The sequence below is a fragment of the Humulus lupulus genome, chromosome 8 (genome assembly GCF_963169125.1).
Source record: "Humulus lupulus chromosome 8, drHumLupu1.1, whole genome shotgun sequence".
Classification (NCBI taxonomy): domain Eukaryota; kingdom Viridiplantae; phylum Streptophyta; class Magnoliopsida; order Rosales; family Cannabaceae; genus Humulus; species Humulus lupulus.
In genome coordinates, this window is record NC_084800.1 from 96,869,728 (window position 1) to 96,894,582 (window position 24,855).

A 24,855-nucleotide genomic window follows, 5' to 3' on the forward strand; every position below is an offset into this window, starting at 1 on the left:
GCTAACTTGCCTCCGAGGATCGTCTCGTGACGAGTAACCCAAATATATCCACATAATAATGTGGTCACACACATATATCACATATATGCATACAAATATGCCCTCAATGGGCCAAAATTACGAAAATGCCCTTCTAATAAGATTCAAGCCCACATGCATGCAAATACAACCATATAATAATATAACCCACATAATCATACATATAATCACATATTAACACAATTAACCAGTTATTGACCTCCTGGCCCCCTAATCAAGGCACTAAGCCACATTAGGGAATTTAGGACGTTACAATAGATGTTCAAACTTGCTAGATTTAATACATAGTGATCTATGTGAATTGAATGGCATGTTGACTAGAGGAGGAAATAGATACTTCGTGAGTTTTATAGATGATTACTCTAGATATACTTATGTGTATTTTCTTAAGAGTGGGGATGAGACATTTAATGCATTTAAAATCTATAAAGCTGAAGTAGAAAATCAATTGGAAAGGAAAATTAAAACTCTTAGAAGTGATAGATGTGGTGAATATGTTTCAAATGATTTTAATGTGTTTTGTGAACAACATGGCATTATACACGAATGCACTGCACCATACACTCCACAACAAAATAGAATAACTAAAAGAAAGAATAGGACTTATCTTGATATGATTAACTATATGCTTTTACATGCTAAATTGTGTTACAATTTGTGGGGTGAAGTTTTGTTTGTTGCGTGTCATATATTGAATCGAATACCTATGAAAAAAAACAATGTATCTCCATATGAGCTATGGAGAGGAAAGAAGCTTAACCTAGGCTATCTTAAAGTGTGGAGGTGTCTTGCTTATTGCAAGAGCACAGAGCCTAAAAGGACCAAGTTGGGTCCAAGGGCCGTAAAGTGTGCATTTGTTGACTATTCCTCAAATAGCAAGGCCTATAGGCTATTAGACTTGGAGTCTAATATGATAATTGAATCAAGAGAAGTGGAGTTCTTTGAGAATATGTTATATTGCGATAACAATTCTCAATAACTCACAGGTGTTGGAGAATCTCTTAAAGAGAAAGATCTAAAGGTTGATGAGCAACCTATATTGCCTCAGAGAAGTCAAAGGCTTAAAAATTTGGGATCAAATGAGAAATATTCTCAAGTGGAGACACTCTACCTAGTAGAGGGAAACCTTGAAGAAGTCACATGGAAATTTCCTATGGCTCTTCAAGTTTAGGATGATCCCAAAACATTCCAAGAAGCAATGTCTTTGAGAGACTCCACTTTTTGGTAGAAGGCAATAAACGATGAGATGGATTCAATTATTTCAAACCACATATGAGAATTGGTAGACCTTCCACAAGGTTCAAAACCAATTGGGTGCAAGTGGGTATTTCAGAGGAAATATCACACTGATGGCACATTACAAACCTTCAAGGCAAGATTAGTAGCCAAAGGGTTTAAAAAAAAAAAAAAAAAAGGAATCGATTATTTTGACATGTATGCACCATTTGCCAGGACAACCACTATAAGAGTACTATTTGCCTTATCACCAATATATAACATTTATGTTCATCAAATGGATGTCAAAATGACATTCCTAAATGGAGATCTCACTAAGGAGATTTATATTGAACAGTCAGAGGGTTTTGTTCTAAGGAGAAATGAACATAAAGTGTGTAGGCTTGTTAAATCATTATATGGTTTAAAACAAGCACTGAAACAATGGCAAGAGAAGTTGTAGTTTCGGATGGGTGTAGACATAATAATGTGGACAAGTGCCTATACTCTAAGATTTGTGATGACTATGTCATCTTGGTGTGTCTATATATTGATGATTGTTGATTTTGAGTAATGAGATGAAAGGCATAACAAAAAGGAAGTGGTTTCCATCTTCCACTTTCTAAATGAAGGACCTTTGAGATGTCGATACCTTATTTGGTATAAAAGTGAGAAGAAATAGTGGGGGTTATGCCTTAAGTCAAGCTCACTTTGTTGAGAAAGTTCTTGACAAGTTTAGTAATCTCGAAATCAAATAGGCGAATACAACATTTGATTCAAGCATAAAGCTTGAAAAGAACACTGGTAGAGTGGTTAGTAAACTAAGTGGGTTTACTAGCAATCCAAGTATGGAACATTGAAAAGTGATTGAGAGAATTCTAGGGTGCCTTAAAAGGACCAAGTAGCTAGGCCTCCAATATTCAAAGTTCCCGAAGATACTTGAAGGATATTCTAATGTGAGTTGGATATCAAGTGTATGAGATAATCTCTCCACAAGTGGTTGGGTGTTTATGCTCAAAAGAGGAGTTGTTTCTTAGGGACCAAATAAACAAACATATATTTCACTCAACCACGGAGAATGAGTTTACAGCTCTAGCGGCAAATGGCAAAGAGGCCAAGTGGCTTAGGGATTTCATGAGGAATATCCCAATGGTGATAAACAAGCCACATTAGCTAGAACTTATAATGGCATAAGAAGTCTAGACATATAAGTAGAATACATGAGTATTTAAGACAATTTATTCGAGGAGGAATCATATCGATCTCACAAGTGAGAACTTAGCAAATCCATTTACAAAACCTCTTGTCAAAAGGTTAGTAAGTTCCACTTCAAAAGGGATGGGACTAAAACTCCTAGAATAATATATTCACCAATGATGGCAACCCAACTCCAAACTTGTGAACATCAAGGGCAAGAGTTCAATGGGTAAGAACAAGTTATTGGGTGAATAGTTTCAACACTTGAGTTCCATCCAAGGATAGTTAGTGTTGGTTGCTACCGAGTGAGGGTTTAGCCTAGGGATTTTAATGAAGTTCAGTAGTGTGCAACAAGCATCTCTAAAGGTAGCAAAGGTGTTGTAAGAACTTCTGCTATGTAAACTTAGAGGTGGTTTCGCCTCTCATGGGAGTTGGAGTTTCTCCCCAGAAAGTTCATGAAATGGATAAGCACATGGCCATATGAGTGCTATGCGAGAAAAGTGGGAAAATGAATGGTCAAGTGGAGTTGTGTGAGGTGTTATCGGTTTTATCATTAAGGAGTACTTGGCTCCATCTTTAAGACACCAATGACTTCGATAAGGCTTTGTAAAGTTCAAATTGAAAGATATTTTATTTTATGCACCAAAACTGTTAAGCTAAGAAGAGAGGATTATATTTGACCAAGTGGGGGAATGTTGAGATTGGTTAAATATAATAGTTAAGATGTTTACACATTGAGGTGAAAAACACTTAACGGTTTTCACTTAAACAGAAATGAAAACTTGAGATTGTGTAGAAGGCATCTAAAAGTGACTTTTATGGGTCTAAAGTGATACAATGAGGTATCCAAGCATTTCTAAAAAAATTGGTAGCATTTGTATCAATTTTAGGACCATTGGAGGGGTCCAAAGTCAGAAGGGGTGGCGATGCCCCCCAAGTGGCGTAGCATCGCCAAAATGCGAAGGGTTTCAAAAGCCTTATCAAGCGATGCATCGCCTGCTAGTAGGCAACAAATTGCCTGTCAGGTGATACATCGCCTGGGCAGTCTTTTAGGATCGTAAAGTTTACGTAAAATGCTCCAAATGATGTGTTTTAAATGCTTTAATCCTATTGGCTAGAGTAATGATGATGCCTACACTATATATATGAGTTATTAGAGTTGTAAAGCCTTGATCACACTTTCCAACTCTCTCTAGTTTTCTAAGACCAAAATTTTCTTCGAGAAACTCATCAAGCTTTGCTTGACTTGCATGAGTTTTAAGGCTTGTTCAATCCCAATTTCATTCTACTAAGTTGAATCTTCAAGCAATAAAGGAAGGCTTGGAATAGAGATTTTGGACACCAATATTCTTACTTTGTATAGGCCTTAGAAGTTCCCCAAGTTTGAAGATTCAAGTTTCTCAATACAAAGGTTGTATCTCTCTAACCATAATCTTGTATTTTGTCATTCTATTATGTTTTCATTTTTCGTATTGATGATTAAATGTATCTAAGTTTATTTTATCATCATTTAGTTTCTTATATTAAAGATTAACATTCATATCATGAACTTGTTTATTTGATTATCAAGAATTTCATTCATACTTTGATTTTGGATCTTGATTAACATATAGGGTTTGGAATGTTGTATCATTTCTATTATTAATTGTTGATTTGCAAAGAGTAAAGCCATAAATTTCCAACAAAAAGTAGTCGTCGGAATATAAAGACATTCAAGATTTTATAATGGTTCAGCCTAAAATATGACCTACATCCATTGTTGCTTTTCTAATACTCATTAAATACAGTTTTGTTTCAGATAACACAATGTTCTCTCTTGGAGAAGAAAATTAGTGTCCTCCTTTACACAATGGGAAATGCTTCTATTTATAGAGATGATTGGCTTTGAAAATCTCATAGAAATATGGTACGTTTGACTCATTAATTAGTGTGATTGGTTATGGTTGGGTGATAGAATCAATGGCCTAATTATCCAGGGTTGACTAATTGTCTCCCCTTTTATAAACTAATTTGATATTTATTGCATAGTATCAAGTGAAAGTTTCTTGAGCTTGACTTAGACTTGTGACTTTTCGTGTGTGAGATGTACTTTGTTTGGGGTCACTGTTGGGTTTCATGCTCTTATAAAACCATGACGGACATGTAACGCGATTTTATGTTGTCAATAAAAGAAGTAAAATTATTTAGTTTGAAAACCATATTGCTTGCTTGTTTTATTACATGATTATTGGAATAATGCAAACATTTATAAAATCTCTAACATATAAATAATTACAATTATAGCGACTAGGTCACAATGGATTACAATTGTAATTATATGTTCAAAAGAACGAGTCCTAAGATTAATTTAGTACATTGGATTTTCATTGATCTGATAATCTACGATATGATCTACTTACACATTCAGGGTGTGATGTCTTATCCAAGGAATTGATCAAGTAGATAAGATCAGATGTATATGGGTACATTGGACTAGGACCGATATTGATTATTGATATATAAATAAGTATCGTTGTTATCGAATCTAATCAATGTCACAACATTGACCATAGGTAAAGTTGATCTTAATTCTGAGTGATAATATTCTACTAATTATATTATTTAAATCTTTTGACTTGTTTGTTACCAGCTTACCCTACGATCTAGCCCATACTTACATCTTGGAGATTTAGTAGTGTAATTGAGTGGGAGTATTATTCGTAGACATGAAATCTATAACTTCTGTATGAGAGGTGAAAAGATGACTTCCTTAATAGCTTAGTCCAAAAGGGTAAATGATTGAGTGCTCATATATCTGTGATTTTTTACAAGGGACTTAGTGGGAGTTAAGGATAAAATAAATGAGGGGTATAATGGTAATGTGCACCAACTCGTTAGTACTACAATGATTATAACAATGAATAACATATTTGTGGTTTGGTAAAATACGCTATGTGAACTCAAGAGTCCAATTCCAAGTCTATAGTGGAGTTACGAGGAATTAATAAGTTATGAGATAATTTATTGTAATAAATAAACTCATGGGAACTTATTGTAGCTTGGGTTCATGGATCCATGATCCCGATGTCGTCTCTTATCAAATCAAGTTTAATAGTCTCAAACATTTGATTTATTATCAATTAGAAATACCAAATTGACTAAGTCAATTTAGTGATATTTACATGTAATAAGAATTTGGGAATAAAAGAGAATCTTTGGGAAAATTTATTAATATTGATAAATTGGTGTCAATATAAATAAATAATATTAAATCAAGTTTTAAATTATAATTAGTTAATTTGAATAAGGATTTAATTAATTGATTGAAAGATAAATAAATAAAAAGATTTTGAATTTATGTCTAATTGAGATTTAAATTCAAAACAAAGAGATTGGGCCTAAGTCCATTTGTGGGAGCCTAAGGCTTTGATTTTTTGTTTATTATTTTAGTTAATTTAAATTTAAATTTAAATAAAGCTCATTAAGTTGCCTATATAACGAATGTGATGTCTAGGATTTTCATGAGCGAGTCTCAATTGATTCATTGGGTAAATGAAAACCTAGACAGTCTAATCCTTTCTTGGCCGCTCATTCTCTTGTTCTTCCCTCTCTACTTCTATCTCATGTGTTGAGAACTTGTCCACTCTTTGTTAGACTTGATTTAGAGATAGGCTTGGAAGACTTTGGCACAATCTAAGCAGTTTAGATTATTGACAATACTTAGCTACCACCAGGAATCAAAGGTTAGAGAATCTAAAGGAATGAGTCATTGTTCCACTTCGTATTTGTAAGTTTTTTACATCTTTGTGTTTGTTTGAAATTTAAAAATTTGATGTTCATATGTATGTCATGTTATTCTATGTTTATAGTATGTTTTTGAAAAAAGTAATAAGGAACATGCATCTAGATTTAAATTCCAAGATCCTATAGTCACCATATTAATCCAGGCGGTTATTGCTTGCTCTTTATAATATCACCTTCGTAAATTTGCTAGGTCTTCATTCTCTATTGAGTTAATTTACTTCTCTTGACCTGAACCCAAGGTGATTTGTGCTCCCATCGCATATTTAATCTCTTGCTTTTCACAATCTTGGGCTAACTCTTGCCCTAGCTACCTTGGTTTTTTTAAGATGTATTAGTCTTCGAATGATAGGTACTTACTCGAGCAAATTTTGTAAATCGACAACTATATTTAGAAATTGAATATAAAAAAAAAAAAATATTACGATTTTTTATTTTAAAAATTATATTTTATATAATTAATTTTTTATTATGGAACAAATATGTTATTGATACATGTGTTATGTCACTTTATAATGGTAAGGGCCCCAAATGTAACAAAATATTTATGGAAGGGAGTATTGCCTTAAAAAATGGACGCATATATATGTGCAAACTTTCCAAAAGAATATGGAGTTGTGTGGAAAATATCCATATTTTATCAATGATTCAATCTCCACATAAATGAAATTATAGACTACTCTAATTTATCACCACAACCACCAATATTTATGATCATGATGGTAACACTCAACCTAATAGATTTTTTTCTTTTTGATACAATCGGGATTTGTTCTCCTTGCCCCTTTCACACACACTCATATACCTAACTATTTGAGCTAGCCCCAAGTCACAACCTAATAGAATTTGAAATGATGTATTTTTGTTATGGCAGTGGGTTATAGCTGCTCTCATGCACAAAACCAAAAAGGGTGCATTGAAGCTCATTTTGATGCCCTGTGTTGCCTGCTATCTCACCAAGCCTTAGCCAAGTTCTTATTCTAGTACCAAGAAGTCTTAATTAATGCTTGCTAAAATCTAAATTTGATCAACAAAAGTTAGATTGAAACCTCATGGGCATAAGGATGAGTCTTTCTCACCACATTCATAGACAATTATTCTATCATTGTAAAAAAAAAGTATAAATATGATTACGCTTATAGACTAAAATTTATTGATGTTTAGAGAGCTAATTTATGAGAGAATTTTCAAAGATTTTGTGTATAGAGGAAAAAAATATTATATAGATGGAATCTTCTTTATGATAATTGTTTTTTTTTCAAAATGAGATTGTGGTGAAGATTATAAGATATTAGGGAATGAAATATTAAGGAGAAGATGAGATTTGAGATAAAAGCGCATGTGTTACCATCTATAAAATTGTTGTTTTTATTAAAAAAAAAAAGTTATTACATCGCCTGACCTATTGTTTTACACATGATACTTAAAAAATATATAATTATCAGGTAATTAAATTTAATTGTAATTGGGGTTCAATGTAATAATAATATACCTATCCATTAATTGAATGGTAATTTATTTATAATTGGGGTTGAATGTAACTATTTCGACCAAATCTTTCTAGCAATATTTGTTTCCAACAATGGAAATTATCATATTGAATCTTTCTTTCACTAGGCCTTGTCATGTATTCCCTATGGACTAAATCAACTTTTGAGACATACTCTTTGTGTAACAGAACTTCAATATAAACAAATAGTGGGTATGTAACGACCCAAAATCACTAATTCGGCTTAAGGGCCTTGATTAGTGTGTCGGGAGGGCATAATTAGTTTGTGCGTAAATTTATTAGTTTAAATGCATGATTTTATGATAAGCATGCTTGTATGATTATATGTTATATTTGTGAGAACCACATTATTATGCGGGTAAATCTGCAGCATGCGACTTAAGGCGATCTTAGGGAGCTAGTTAGCAGGAAAGTCACAACGGGGCCAAATATTTGACTTGGGGCAAGTCAAGAGGGTATTTCAGGTACTAGATGATTATTTAGGTTATCGGGTCATGGAAATAAATAATTGGAGATATATTTGAGGTTAGGAAGTTTAGGTGGGAATATTGGGGAAATTTTACCATTTTGCCACGGGGACGTTTCCGGTACCTCGAGCCTTAGGATTGGTTTAATTGCTTGAGGATAGATAGATAAAAGTTAGGAAAATAATGGAAACTTAATGAATCAACCCTCTGCCTTTCTCTCCCCTTCTTTATTCTTCTCTCCCAAGGAAATCACTGAAACTAAGGGGATTTGGCTAGGAATTCAGGGATTTGAGCTGAGAAATTGGAGGATTGACTCAATGGAAGCTAGGGAATCAAACTAGAAACTAAGGTAAGCACTGAATTTCGTTTTTGATCAGTTGATTATAAGGTTTTTGGGCAGAAATTTAAGGGTTTTTAGGTTCTTAACTTCAAGGCTGAATTAAGGCAGAAAGCTTAGGAGTTAGCCCAGAACTTGCTTAGAGAAGTGGTTTTGCAGTGGAAGTAAGCTTGAATTTATGATCTAATAGTTGAATTCTGGTGTTTCATAGTTGGTTTTTATGTTCTTGAGCTTCTGGGTTTTAGAAATTAAAATGGGATTTTAATGAGTTTCTAAGTTAGCTTTTTGCTGGATTATGTTGCTAGAATCATATTAGAAGTTTTGTGATCAATGGGTTTTGGAATTAGGATGGTTTGGGGTGGTTTTAAGCAAGGTTGGGATGTTAAAAATGGTGGATTTTTTAGGCACGAGGGGCTGGGCTGCGACTCTGTTCTAGAGTGCCACGACCTTGCGGAGCAAAGAAGAGCCAAGGAGGCTCTGTGGTAGGGAGGCGTCGCAGCGCCACAGGGCAGGGCCACGATGCGTGTCTGTGAGGCCTAGCCTCTATTTTAGGGTCCGGGCCGCAGCTCTTAAGGGAATTTTTGGTTGTTTAAAGGTTTTAAGCGCGGGAACCTAACCTAGGGTGCTCGGGATCGATTCCACCACCGTGCTTGGTGGAATTCACTGTCCCGGAAGCTAGAACTTCACCTAGAAACCTTTATTCGAATATTAATGGAATCCCTTGTCTTGGTTGTGACTAGGTAAAGGCTTAGGGCTCGGGAGACGGATCGTGCTCAATGGGTATTTCTCGTAATCAAAGCGTTTGGAAATTAAAGGTAAGAAAGCTGCACCTGGTTATGGATTCATAAAGGGACTAAGGGTTCCCTGTTTTGTATGCTTTATGGAGGATGGTATTATGCCATGAAAATAGTAGACAAACGACCTAAGAGTGTCAGAGTTTACATTGGCACACAGGGCGCGGCTCGGCCATTGGTAGTTGAGGACAGCTTATTATGCACTGAGCTCGGTTTAAGCGAGCCAGAGTCAGTGGGGTAAACAAAGGATGCGACCTAAGGGTGTTGACCCTATTTATTGTGTAATCTGGTTGTTGTGGTTGATTGTCAAATATGATATGCTGAATGGCTAATTGTTAGCTTGTGAATTCATATTTATGTCCATGAGTTGTGTGTTTATTAGGGATTGCTAAATGTTTAGACATGCTTATAGAGTTTATGATTATTATCAGTACTTGTGTTATGGTGTTACGCTTTCTTGCTGGGCCTTGGCTCACGGGTGCTTCGTGGTGCAGGTAAAGGCATGGGCAAGCTTGACCAGCCCTGATTTGGAGAGCTCTGGGAGCTGAATGTACATGAACAGCTCCTCAGCCGCCACGGTTGAGGGGAGACAGGGACAGGATAACCATAAACACCTATTTTGCCTTTAGAATGGCTAGTAGTTGTTTATGCTCTAGAAATTTTGTAAACCGACTTTTAAATGTTGTTCCTTTTTGGGATCCCATGTGTGTAAAAATATTTAGTTATATGAAAAGTATCTTTTGAGACCAAAACCTTTTAACCCTAGCGCATTAATGATTTTTAGCAAACACATTTTTAACTAAATGACTTGATTAGTAAGTCTTGCACCTTTATAAGTACACAGTGTAGCGGTCTTGGCTATCCAGGGCGTTACAACTTGGTATCAGAGCGTCCTAGGTTTAAGGGTTCCTTTTGACCAGCTGGATATGTACATTCGCTGCTAGAGACAAGCTCGATTCAAGGTTTGGTAATGTGTATTTGTGTTTATATGTTTGTGTACTTGAAATGACTTACGAGTGTTGTTATTTATTGAATTAATAGGAAGCATGAGATACTGATAGGGCCTGGCCCTTGACTGCTGTGTGAAGAAATGGAGGCATGCTTATTAGCATTGCCATGCATGTAGATGAATATTTGAATGATTAACTGTATATTGTGTATGGATGGGTGTTTATATCTTAGCTATTGTGTGGAAATGTTGGGGCATGCTTACTAGCAATGCCAGTGCATGTGAATAAATGTCTATATCTTGATTGCTTGTGATTGGTTATGTTCCTTTGGTGGATTTTGGGAGAATCTTTTACCCTGTCATCATGGTCTGATTACCGAATCGTTGATTGCAGATTGACTTGGATAGCTATGTGTCCAAGAAAATCTATGCGACTAGCCGGCACTAGGTCTGGGACTGGAGGTGATGACCAAGGCCAGAATCCTCCGCCAGTCCCTGAGAACTGGCAGCAACTTATGGCGGATATGCAAGCATAGCTTCAGAGTCAAGATGAACAGATTCATCTTCTGCGACAGCAGGCTCCAGCAGGGAGTGCTGCACCTATTGCACCATCTGTAGTGGCACCAGTTACTCAGCTAAGAGAGGGGAAACAGGTGGGAGCCGTTATATGAGTGGTTCAGGAAGCAGCAGCCCCCAATTTTTGAGGGAGGACCTGATCCATTAACGGCTGAGCAATGGCTGACTATGATTACTACTATCCTGGACTTCATGAGGATAGAGGGACATGACAGAGTGGCCTGTGCCACATATATGTTGAGAGAGGACGCCCGCATTTGGTGGGAAATGGCCTCATAGACCAGGGACGTCACTGTCTTGAGTTGGGAAGGATTTAAAGACTTGTTCAGCCAGAAATATTACAATGTTGCCATTTGGGCAGGAAAATTTAATGAGTTTGTGGGTTAGGTGCAGGGCAACATGACAGTTATTGAGTATGCCCTGAAGTTTGACAGACTCGCGAAGTTTGCACCAGACCTTGTGCCTACAGATGCAGCTAGGCAAGACAGGTTTATTCGAGGGCTTAATGCCATTATAGCCCGAGATGTGAGGATTATGACAGTTCCTGGGGAGACAACTTATGCCCAGGAAGTGGAGAAGGCTCTTACCACTGAGGAAGCGGAGAATAAGATCTGGAGGGAAAGTGCAGTAAGTCGGGAGGGCCGCAGAGTGGTACCTCCTTATTTTGGGTCAGGTAGGGGCGGAGGCCCCAGTGATTTCAAGAGGAATACTCCTAACACTTCAACCGTTGCTGGTCCTGATAGGAGGGGTCGGGGTGGTTAGGGCGGCAGTGAGCCATGGAGGAGTTATCCGAAGTGCCCGAGGTGTAGAAGACACCATCAGGGTGAATGTCGGGCCAAGGCTTGCTATGTGTGTGGAACAGTGGGGCACCTCAAGAAGAATTGCCCAACAATGAAGAAGGGGGAAGCAGGAAAGGTGGACAGCTTGACTCCACCTCAAGTGTTCACTTTGACATAGGCAGAGGCCGAGGCTAGTCCCTCGGTAGTGACAGGTCAGCTTTCTAGCGCTAGCTCTCCTTTTTCTGTATTGATTGATATCGGTGCTACACATTCATTTGTTTCTAGTAAAGTGATTGATAGACTGTGTAGACCTAGTGAGTATCGGACTGTGGGGTTTGGGACTTTATTGCCTACTGGGGAATTGGTAGTTTTTAGGAGGATGATCAGGGCACTACCAGTGATGGTTGATAGCAGGGAGCTTTCAGTTGACTTGATTGAGTTAGACATGGAGGATTTTGACATGATCCTAGGAATGGATTGGCTGGTCAGGTATGGGGCTACTATTAACTGCAAGAAGAAGATGGTGACTTTTGAGCCTGAGGGCGAGGATCCTTTTGTTTTCATGGGTGCGGTATACGGACCTTGCGTACCCATGATATTTGCATTAAGAGCCAGAGACTTGTTACAGGGTGGATGTATAGGTTTTCTAGCTAGTGTAGTGGACACTACTAGGATGATGCCAGGGGGGGCGGGAGAGACCAGGGTGGTTTGTGAGTTCTTATATGTATTCCCTAAGGAGTTACCAAGATTTCCGCCGCGCAGGGAGATTCAGTTTGTTATTGAGTTAGCACCGGGGACAGAACCAGTATCAAGGGCACCATATAGGATGGCACCAGCAAAGTTGAAGGAGTTGAAGATACAGCTACAAGAACTTTTGGATTTTGGATTCATCCGGCCTAGCTACTCTCCATGGGGCGCTCCAGTTTTGTTTGTTAAGAAGAAGGACGGGACTCTGAGGATGTGTATAGACTACAGGGAATTGAACAAATTGACCATTAAGAATAAGTATCCTCTACCAAGGATTGATGATTTGTTCAATCAGCTGCAGGGAAAGACGGTGTTCTCAAAGATTGATCTTCGATCTGGTCATCACCAGCTGAGGATCAAGGACGAGGACATACCGAAGAAAGCCTTTCGAACACGGTATGGGCACTATGAGTTTTTGGTCATGTCTTTTGGTTTGACCAATGCCTTGGCAGCTTTCATGGATCTGATGAACAGGGTGTTCAAGGACTTCTTGGATTAGTTCGTCATTGTCTTCATTGACGACATCTTAGTGTACTCTAGTTCAGAGGCAGAGCACGGACATCTTCGACAGGTTTTACAGAGATTAAGGGAGCATCGATTATATGCCAAGTTTAAGAAGTGTGAGTTTTGGTTGCCGAAGGTGACTTTTCTTGGGCATATAGTTGGCGCAGAAGGGATTAAGGTGGAATGGTTCAAGGTGGAAGCGGTGAGAGATTGGCTGAGGCCAAGGAACGCCTCGGAGGTGCGGAGTTTCCTCGGGTTAGCAGGTTATTACAGGCAGTTTGTAGAAGGATTCTCGAAGATTGCTTCACCAATGATAGAGTTGACATGGAAGAACCAAAAGTTCATTTGGTCAGAGAAGTGCGAACACAGTTTCCAAGAATTGAAGCAACGACTTGTTACTGCACCTATTCTGAGTCTTCCTTTGGAAGAAGGAAAATTTGTAGTATACTGTGATGCATCGAGGATGGGTTTGGGTTGTGTGTTGATGCAGAATGAGAAGGTTATAGCTTATGCATCGCGACAGCTGAAGGAATATGAACAGCGGTATCCTACCCATGATTTGGAGCTGGCGGCAGTGGTATTCAGACTGAAGGTTTGGCGACATTATCTATATGGGAAGAAGTGTGAGATATATACTGACCATGAGAGTTTGAAGTATTTCTTCACCCAGAAGGATCTGAACATGAGGAAAAGGCGTTGGTTGGAGTTGGTTAAGGATTATGATTGTGACATACTTTACCACCCAGGGAAAGCCAATGTTGTGGCAGATGCATTGAGCCGGAGGGGCTCGGGGCAGTTATTTAGTTCTGTTCAGATCTCCAGAGAGTTAGCCGATGAGATGACCAGGACGAAGATAAAGCTGGTGGTAGGCCGGTTAGCCAATATTACCTTACAGCCGACCCTGCTATAACAGATCAAGGATGGTCAGTTGGTAGACGCATAGCTACAGGACGTTCGACAGAATGTCTTAGCGGGAGTAGCTAAGGATTATTCTATTTCTGGGGCTGGTATGCTTCGATATCAGGGGCAGATTTGTGTTTTGGCAGATGAGGAGATCAGACGAGAGATACTAGATGAGTCCCACACTACGCCATACTCGCTTCATCCAGGTACCACAAAGATGTATCAAGATTTACGGACATTATATTGGTGGCCCAGGATGAAGAAGGATGTGGTAGAGTATGTGGCCAGATGTTTGACATGTCAGCAGGTGAAGGCTGAGCATCAGCGACCAGCAGGGTTACTTCAGCCTTTAGGTATCCTAGAGTTGAAGTGGGAAGACATCATAATGGATTTCGTGGGAGGTCTACCCAGGACAGTGATACTTCATGAGTCGGTGTGGGTGATAGTGGACAGATATACCAAGTCAGCCCATTTTCTACCAGTGAAGTCGACTTACACAGTGGAACAATATGCAGAGTTGTATGTGAGGGAGATAGTTTGTCTCCATGGGGTTCCTAAGTCCATTGTATCTGATCGAGATCCTATCTTTACCTCCAAGTTCTGGGGAGCTTTGTAAAGAGCTATGGGGACTCAGTTGAAGTTTAGCACAGCCTTTCATCCTCAAACTGATGGACAGTCTGAGAGGACAATCCAAGTATTGGAGGATATGCTTAGGGCGTGTGTGATTGATTTTGAGGGATCTTGGAGTAAGTATCTTTCGTTGATCGAATTTTCGTATAACAACAATTACTAGTCCACAATTGGAATGGCTCCTTATGAGATGCTATATGGGAGAAAGTGTAGATCGCCCATTCATTGAGATGAGATGGGTGAGAGAAAATTCTTAGGGCCAAACATGGTTCAGAAGACAAATGAAGCTATCGAGAAGATCCGAGCCAGAGTGCTTGCTTCGCAAAGTAGATAGAAAAGCTACGCTGATCCTAGGCGTAGAGACATGGTGTTTTAGGTTGGGGACCACGTGTTTCTGCAAGTTTCACCACTACGAGGGGTGAGAAGATTCGGAGTAAAGGGCAAGTTGAGCCCTCGGTTTGTCGGACCTTTCGAGATTCTAGAAAGGATTTGACAGGTGGCTTACAGGTTGGCCTTGCCACCGTCATTGTCGGGAGTTCATAATGTATTCCATGTCTCTATGTTGTGAAAGTATGTCTCAGATCCGACACATGTATTGAAGTATGAGGACTTAGAGTTACAGATAAATTTGTCTTATGAGGAGCGACCGGTTCAGATTTTGGACCGAAAGGATAAAGTTCTACGGAATAAAACGATTCCGTTAGTTAAAGTGTTGTGGAGAAATAGTGAGGTCGAGGAAGTGACCTGAGAGTTAGAGACGGTGATGCGCGATCAGTATCCCGAGCTATTCAGGTAAATTTTGAGGACGAAATTTTTAGTAGGAGGGGATAGTTGTAACGACCCAAAATCACTAATTCGACTTAAGGGCCTTGATTAGTGTGCCGGGGGGGCATAATTGGTTTGTGCATGAATTTATTAGTCTAAATGCATGATTTTATGATAAGCATGCTTGTATGATTATATGTTATATTTGTGAGAACCACATTATTATGCGGATAAATCTGCAGCATGCGACTTGAGGCGATCCTAGGGAGCTAGTTAGCAGGATAGTCACAACGGGGCCTAATATTTGACTTGGGGCAAGTCAAGAGGGTATTTCGGGTACTAGATGATTATTTGGGTTATCAGGTCATGGAAATAAATAATTGGAGATATATTTGAGGTTAGGAAGTTTAGGTGGGAATATTGGGGAAATTTTACCATTTTGCCTCGGGGACGTTTCTGGTACCCCGAGCCTCGAGATTGGTTTAATTGCTTGAGGATAGATAGATAAAAGTTAGGAAAACAGTGGAAACTTAATGAACCGACCCTTTGCCTTTCTCTCTCCTTCTTTCTTCTTCTCTCCCAAGGAAATCACTGAAACTAAGGAGATTTGGCTGGGAATTCAGGGATTTGAGCTGAGGAATTGGAGGATTAACTCAGTGGAAGCTAGGGAATCAAACTAGAAACTAAGGTAAGCACTGAATTTCATTTTTGATCAGTTGATTATGAGGTTTTTGGGCTGAAATTTAAGGGTTTTTAGGTTCTTAACTTAAAGGCTAAATTTAGGCAGAAAGCTTGGGTGTTAGCCCAGAATTTGCTTAGAGAAGTGGTTCTGTAGTGGAGGTAAGCTTGAATTTATGATCTAATAGTTGAATTCTGGTGTTTCATAGCTGGCTTTTATGTTCTTGAGCTTCTGGGTTTTAGAAATTAAAATGGGATTTTAATGAGTTTCTAAGTTAGCTTTTTGCTGGATTATGTTGCAAGAATCATGTTAGAAGTTTAGTGATCAATGGTTTTTGGAATTACGATGATTTGAGGTGGTTTTGAGCAAGGTTGGGATGTTAAAAATGGTGGATTTTCTGAGCACGAGGGGTTGGGCTGCGACTCTGTTCTAGAGTGCTGCGGCCCTGCGGAGCAAAGAAGAGCCAAGGAGGCTCTGTGGTAGGGAGGCACCGCGGCGCCACAGGGCAGGGCCGCAGCGCGTGTTTGTGATCAGAGAGGCCTAGCCTCTATTTTAGGGGGCGGGCCGCGGCGCAGGTTTCTAGGTCTGCGACCCTTAAGGGAATTTTTGGTTGTTTGAAGGTTTTAAGCGTGGGAACCTAACCTAGGGTACTCGGGATCGATTCCACCACTGTGCTTGGTGGAATTCGATGTCCCGGAAGCTAGAACTTCACCTAGAAACCTTTATTCGAATATTAATGGAATCCCTTGTCTTGGTTGTGACTAGGTAAAGGTTTTGGGCTCGAGAGATGGATCGTGCTCAAGGGGCATTTCTTGTAATCAAAGCATTTTGAAATTAAATTTAAGAAAGCTGCACCCGGTTGTGGATTCATAAAGGGACTAAGGGTTCCCTGTTTTGTATGCTCTATGGAGGATGGTATTATGCCATGCAAATAGTAGACAAACGACCTAAGAGTACCGGAGTTTACATTAGCGCACAGGGCGCGGCTCGGCCATTGGTAGCTGAGGATAACTTATTATGCACTGAGCTCGGTTTAAGCGGGCCGGAGTCAGTGGGGTAAACAGAGGGTGCGACCTAAGGGTGTCGACCCTATTTATTGTGTAATCTGGTTGTTGTGGTTGATTGTCGAATATGATATGCTGAATGGCTAATTGTTAGCTTGTGACTTCGTATTTATGTCCATGAGTTGTGTGTTTATTAGGGATTGCTAAATGTTTAGACATGCTTAAAGAGTTTATGATTATTATCAGTACTTGTGTTATGGTGTTACGCTTTCTTGTTGGGCCTTGGCTCACGAGTGCTCCGTGGTGCAGGTAAAGGCAAGGGCAAGCTTGACCAGCCCTGATTTGGAGAGCTCTGGGAGCTGAATGTACATGAACAGCTGCTCAGCTGCCATGGTTGAGGGGAGACAGGGACAAGAGAACCATAAACACCTGTTTTGCCTTTAGAATAGCTAGTAGTTGTTTATGCTCTGGAAATTTTGTAAACCGACTTTTAAACGCTGTTCCTTTTTGGGATCCCATGTGTGTAAAAATATTTAGTTATATGAAAAGTATCTTTTGAGACCAAAACCTTTTAACCCTAGCGCATTAATGATTTTTAGCAAACACGTTTTTAACTAAATGACTTGATTAGCAGGTCTTTGCACCTTTATAAGTACACAGTGTACCGGTCTTGGCTATCCAGGGCGTTACAGGGTACTTGCAAGAAAATTCTCCAATACTTAACTCAGTTCTCTTTCTCTCTAGATTTTGACAAAGTAACAATATAGCAAAGACTTAAAAAAAAAAACTCTCCAATCAATAATAAAAGTCTGGAATTTATAGTGGAAAGAATAAAGAGAAGGTTTTGAATAGCTTATCGCTATTGGTCTACGTGTCTTTTTCGAGAACATTTTCCCACTCAGTTTTAACCGACTTTTTCTCACCTCGTAAGAGCATTTTCTTCTAGGCCTTTGCCTCTTTTCGTTTTATCGCAAGACCCCTTACCACATTTCTCCAATTTTATTCATAATATATTTAGTATTCTGTCATGTAAATATAAAAAGGGAAATTCAATTATTAAGTGGGAAAAATGCCCTCACAATAACGATAGTATACTCATCCATTAATTGAATGGTATTGTAGTCCATAATTTTCAATTCTCCAAATTATAAGAATAGTTGACATGCTTATTTTATCAGTTAGTTTTATTATTATTATTGATAAGGTGATTTTTTTTATTAATATTTGATAAGTTTTTTCATGCTTGGATAGTGTTATGATAGCATTTTTTTAGTAGTTTTAACTTAGTTTCGTGAGTCTACAGCATATAATCTACATTGCATTTTATGATGATAAATCTGAAATTTTGATGGTAATTGTAGTTTATGAATCATAGGTCGGCAAAGACTCTCTTAGATGAGGTATACTGAATTTTTAGGAGCATTCCAAACTTTCGGGATTAAAGTGTTGAAGTGGCGGCAGCGTACAAGCTCTCTAAGTTTGAGAATTGAAGAAATTGAAGCTAGGTCGCGACCCATAAAACTCATGCCGCGACACTTTAATTGGAATTGACATTACAAATTGCATGTTCTGGTCGAGCCACTGCCTAGAAAAAGTAGGTCGCTGCCTGTTGTGTAGAAAAGTGAAGTTGGGTCGCTGCCTAGATTCTTCAGGCAATGGCTTGCGTGATCAGTTTTGCCTATATTCTGTTTTAGGCCGCAGCACACAGAAATTCAAGTCGCGACCTGCGATGCTGTTTTTTAGATTTTTAATTAGATTTTAAATGTAATTTAAAGGAGACTATAAAATATTTTTAGGATTAATTTGAGATTAAGTTTTATTACGAATTCTTTTTTAGAGAAAAAGACTCAGAAAGGGTAAGAGACAAGACTACAACACTATTGCTCATCATTCTAGTTTCTTTTCTTCCCTTAACCTCTTTAATTTTAATTATAATTATGTTTGCGATTATGATTGCTATTATGGAGTAGATTCTTTTTAAGTTAAGGGTTAATTCAAAAACCCAAGACATGAATTCTTGATTATTGATAATGAGTATTATTATTTAATTTCTCTCAATATTAAATTGTTTTTATTTTTCCAATTATTTCTTGTTAGGCGGCCAACTAATTAAGGTTTTACATTGTTCAATTATCATATTAGAATTATTACTCACCTAATAGTTTAGGATTTTAAGTGTATGTAATAAATTGCAATTGATAGTAATGTCAAAAGAATTGTTGATTGTGATGGAAAATAAAACCTAGGTTAAATGAAAGCATTTAATGTTTTACCTAAGTTAAATAGATTGTATGATTCATAAATTTATTGCTTGGCTAAAATAGTTAATTATTGAGCACTTCGACTTGATTACTTATAATAGAGAGATTGAGATAATTGTATACTTCAACGTTATATGTAAGGTTAACAGTTTGATTGAGAAATTTAAATAATATTTATTATTAGTGATTGAGAATGATTGTTGAGAGTGGAGATTAACCTTTAACTATTTCTTAATATAGTAATATCAACATTTATTTGTTTTTTAGTTTATGTTATTTAATTTGTAGTTCGAAATCTAAATTATATTTTAAATCTTAGTGCTAATTATGGAATAATAAAGTGAACGATAATCTTTGTAAGTTCGATATGTGATTGCTATTATACTAAAATAATTGAAAGTATTGAAAGAAAAATTATTGAAAAATTTGTTGTAGTTTTCAGCTCGCATCAATTATTATTGTATTTTTATATATATATATTTGAGAAAAATAGCTCATCGGTTAGTTATATACACTATACAAACGAGTATTTATCCGACGTCGTATCATCTCTCAAACTAACTTCACGGCGTCGTATTATACATATCGTAGTCTACAAAATCTTCTACCGTTAATTTCAAAGGAGCGCCAGATAAGAGCCACGTAAGTGGACAAATACCCCTAGCGCACGTTAGCGAGGAGAGGGGATGAACTAATACGGAGAAACTGATGTGATGAGGGGGCGGACATAACAAAGACACTGCATAAACCAACCCCATACCCATAAAATTGCTCTCATTAATTACAACCTATTCCATTTCCTTACTTTGTATTTCAATTTAGTCCTCCATCTCCGTTTCCTTCGAAAACCAAGTTCTCTTCTTCTCTACATTCTCCTTCCATGGAGTCCGCTGCTGTTCTCCGATCCTTCAATTGTAAGTACATCTCTCTCTTCCTCACTTAGTAGATATATATATATATATATACATATGTATTCAAGTTATACCAGTGAAAGTGAAGTTTGGAGTGAGGTTCAGTGGAAATGGATATATTGAGCTTTGTTCTTATTTCGAAGAAGAAAGAATTAATAAAAGGCTAAGTTCATGGAAATGTTTGAATTTCGGCGTTAGGGCGGTAAGATCTAGTTATCTCGAGCTGCTAGGACGTCAGTCGTGAGTGGTGTTTTCATGAGCTCAATGGATTTAATTTGACATTTGTGCTTAATTTTTTTTCTTCTACAGTAGTGATGATGTTTCTTCCTATTTGGTTGCTTCTACTCTTAAGTTTCAATTGTTTAATGCTGTTGTTTTGTCTTTTCTGAGTTTAAAACTGTTCCATTATAGATTTTTTTATTAGCACTACGGTACTTTTGGACATTTATTGATGCAATGAATACAAAATTTAAAGTTTATTTTGCAAAGTTCGAACTGGTTAGTAGCAACTAGTAAAAAGCTTGATTTTGATCGCGTGATATTATATTGTTGTTGGAAATTTCAGGTGCAGTGGGCACAACTTCACATACAAGGTCTTTCATTGAGAAGCCTGGTATGGTTCCGGCATATAATGCTAGCCAATTCACCCCAAATAGATCTTGCATCCAAAATTTGACTATTGGTGGGAAGTTAATGTACTCTACTAAAAAGCATAAGGGGATGCTGGTATCATGTGTAAAGACATCAGATGCTAAGGATGTAGCTAAGTCCAATGGTGAGATTATAATGTTTTCTACTTCTTAATTATTATATGTTACTGGAAACTTAAATGTATAAGATACATGTAATCTTTTTTACTGTTATCATTTTTTGAGAAAGGGTGGGAGCTGGGATTGATTATGGACTTGTGGTCTGGTTTCAACTACTAAATATATGTAAATATGCTCTTAAGAGCAGCCTTGTCATGTCTTACACACCACTATGAACACTATTATTTGTTAAAAGTTTCTACCAGATTTTGTTGTTTAAATTATGGCAAGAAGCACCATGAATTAATATGTTTAAAATGCTTCTTCACTGTAGTCCTATGAACTAATATGGGCTAAGAATTGTAATATCTTGTGTTTGTGTGAGCTAGTATGTGTCATTGCGTTGTCTGGGTATTTTTTATTCTTTCAACCTGGAATCGATACTCATTTAGCAGTTTCATCAGATTGCATTCCCCAAGGTCCATTGGAGAAAGCCCCCCGAAGTCCAACTTTTCCTAATGGATTTGAGGTGAGCATATTTTTAAAGGGTTGACTAACATATTCTTTCATTTATCTAATAAGTTTTCTTTGTTGGTCAGACAAGTTGATTTGTCGAAAGTAATTTTACTAACTAGTATTGCATGTGTTACCTCTATGTCTATATCCTGTTCGTTTACTTGATGCCTGGAATCATTATTTTAGGGATGATTGATTTCGATTGTTATTGCGTATGTTATACAATAGTGTATTTGTTTTCTGGAGCTTCTATTTTATGGTTTGTTTTGCAAACCTAATAAGCCTGAGGTGAGCTTATTTAACATCAGCTTGTCATTCTCAACCCTTGGGTCTGTGTTGTTTATAAAAATAAACAAGGCACACTATATCGTGTAATGATGTTTAATATTCAAATTGTGTTACTGGTTTGTTTTAATAACTATTTGCTTCGAATACCATTTCACACACAAAGTTTGCACAAATCGCTCTGTATTGACATACAATTGACTTTTGCCTATTATTTTTAATGATTAGGCATTGATGCTAGAGGTCTGTGATGAGACAGAGGTTGCTGAACTGAAACTAAAGGTGAACTTCAAGATCATGTTAATTATTCTGGTTTATTAAAATGTTTCATTGTTGCTTAGTGCATATGGAAAACACTTACTGAGTATGCACGTGTGTTAGAATTGAAATGGTCATGATAACTCTGTATTTTATTAAGGTCACTCATAGTGCATTAAAGCTCAAATGTGTTTACAGTTTCCATGTGACTAAATCCACCGAGATGATACTAAGAAAACCATTAGATTTCCTATACCATTGACGGAATTTTTATTCTACCATTTGGAGAATTTTGAAATATAGTACAGCCTTTCCTTAAATTATTGAAAATTGAAAATTATTGGTTGGTGTTTTCTTTTATTTGACTAGCATTTCTCTCCTGAGATAGGTTGGAGACTTTGAGATGCATTTGAAGCGAAACATTGGAGCCACCAAAGCTCCATTATCCAACATCTCGCCAATATCACCACCTCCTATTCCAACTAAACCAATGGTTGAATCTGATCCTGCTACACCGCCACCATCACCACCCAAAACCTCTCCTAAAAGTACCAGTCCATTTGCAAATGTCTCTTTGGTGAAGTCATCAAAGTTAGCAGCCTTGGAGGCCTCTGGATCTAATGCATACGTTCTCGTGTCTTCGCCCACGGTATGTTTTCTGTCTACGAGGGGGGATGTTTCTACTTTATCTTGTTCAGGAGAAGGGCTAATGTAAAATCTACAATTACCTATTTTCCAGGTTGGTTCATTTCGAAAAGGAAGAACGGTGAAAGGAAAGAAGCAACCACCTATCTGCAAAGAGGTATTTGTTTCCAGTATGTGATTTATACAATAATAATGTTATTGAGATTTTCTAGGAGCAAAAACAAAATAACTTTGAACCTGTCTGTTTGGCCTTTATTTTTTACTTTTGAATATCTCTATATTTAAGTGCTTGAAATCAGACAATTGTGTATTTTTTACTTTGTTATTGTGAAATAAACAGGGTGAGCTAATTAAAGAGGGACAAGTAATTGGATATGTGGATCAGTTTGGTACAGAACTTCCTGTAAAGGTGAGATTTCTGTTTGAGATCATTCTTGGTAATCATACTTTCCCATGATGGACATATGTCGTAATGGTTTGGGTCTTTTGTTATGTTGAGCAGACAGACGTTGGTGGAGAAGTTTTGAAGGTCCTCTTTGCTGAAGGAGGTAAAATTTAAATGCTTAATGGTTGTATACGCTAATGTCAAGAATAACCTCATTACTTTACCAAAGAAATATATATTTATTTAAAAAAAAAAAAGGATAGACTTGAGCGTTTTAGTTCATTAGTTTCTGAAGATTCGAACATTTTACAACGAAAATATTACAGGTTTTCATCTCTCGACAATAATGTATTGTGGACCTAGAGTTTTAGAGAAGTGGTATCTCTGAATGAATAGTATGCATTTTGGTCTGCGGTTTTCATTTTCTACTTGTACCCATTCTGATACTTTATTCCAACGGTTTTGGTTTACAGAAGCTGTTGGTTACGGAGACCCACTTATTGCTGTCTTGCCATCATTTCATGGTATCAGGTGAAGAGCCTCTTTGCAAAGCAAATTCGGGTAATTGTTTGTGGTTGGAGATCTCTGAGGCTTTTGCAAAACTCGACTCATTTTTTTTGGTCTTCCTGTTTTTAGCTTGTGGCGTTGCTAGATTCAATATTAAGTTGGTGACTTTTGTAATTGTAGTCGTTTAAAATGACTCGACGTCAAGGAATAATTAATTAAGTCTTATACTGATGAAAATAGATTTGTTTTAGATAAAGCATTTTTCATTGCTTGTTGAACTATGGATGATTGATGTGCAAGTGTGTTGCTTCTGTAAACACGTAGCTACCTCTGAAAAGGCACGATAGTGCTTAATCACAACAGTGTTACTGCTTTTAAAACGTAAAGAAGGAGAGGACAGATCAATAATGATATATTATCACACAATGTAAAACTGTAGAAATATATGCCAGTTTCGACAGCAAATTAAGGAGAGAAGCAAAATATCATTTGCCGAAATAGTTGCCTCTTTGAGTCAATACTGATTGCATCTCCATAAAATGAATTAAGGTCCTGTTCGGCATGATTTTGGAAGAGCTTTTGAAATCCAAAAGTTATTTTTATGTGTTTGAATAAAATATAAAAATAGTTTTTTGAATTTAGAAGATCTTTTATGTGTGTTTGAATAAAATATAAAAAGATTTTTTTGAATTTAGAGGATCTTTTAATAGAAACAGTGATTTACCAGCTTTTTCAATAAAGACTTCTAAAAAAATACGGGAAGCTATTTTCCTGTTTGAATGAATTTTTCATAATACTTATTTTACCCCTATTTATTATAAAAGAAAAAAATAGATTACATTTTTATCCTAAATTGTACATATAGCAGTTATAGAATAAAATTTCTTTTTTTTAAAAAAGCATTTTATCTAATTTTCTTAAAAAAATCTACGAATATTTTTTTTTAGTTTTTATTTTTCTTATTATTGTTTTATGTATAGAATCTCTTTCTCTAACTACATTTAATTTTTTATATTTGAATATATAATTTAAAATTTTAGATTTTTTGTTAATTACGTTTAAATTTTTATGATTTTTTATTTATTAATTCATATATGTATGCAACTAGATTTCTTTTACTTAAAAAAAAACAATTAATTTTCAAATGAGTTCACACATAACATATATATATTATTATTATTATTATTATTATTATAAATATATATTTATGGTTAAATTTGATAGTTATTTTATAAGAACTTTTATACAATATTTACCAAACACTCTGAAATACTTTTTAACAAAGAAAAAAACTATTTTCAAATATAAATCTAAACAGGAATTAAAAAACTCAAATTTTTACTTCTCTTCTTCTTATGTCTAAAAATAAAAGTAAAAACTATACCAAACATACACTAACATTAAGCAAATTGCTTATATTATAATGATAATATTATACATAAGCTTGAGAATACCATTTTTTT

At 36.8% G+C, this 24,855-nt stretch overlaps 1 protein-coding gene across 1 annotated transcript; it reads left to right on the forward strand.

Moving 5' to 3' along the window:
- Positions 1 to 19,852: 19,852 nt before the first annotated feature.
- Positions 19,853 to 23,709, forward strand: LOC133798193 (uncharacterized). Its single transcript, XM_062236408.1, has 9 exons — positions 19,853 to 20,050; positions 20,613 to 20,822; positions 21,261 to 21,325; positions 21,826 to 21,879; positions 22,244 to 22,504; positions 22,595 to 22,657; positions 22,841 to 22,909; positions 23,003 to 23,048; positions 23,359 to 23,709. The coding sequence occupies exons 1-9, from the start codon at positions 20,017 to 20,019 to the stop codon at positions 23,418 to 23,420; spliced, it is 864 nt and encodes a 287-aa protein (XP_062092392.1). The 5' UTR covers positions 19,853 to 20,016; the 3' UTR covers positions 23,421 to 23,709.
- Positions 23,710 to 24,855: the final 1,146 nt, after the last annotated feature.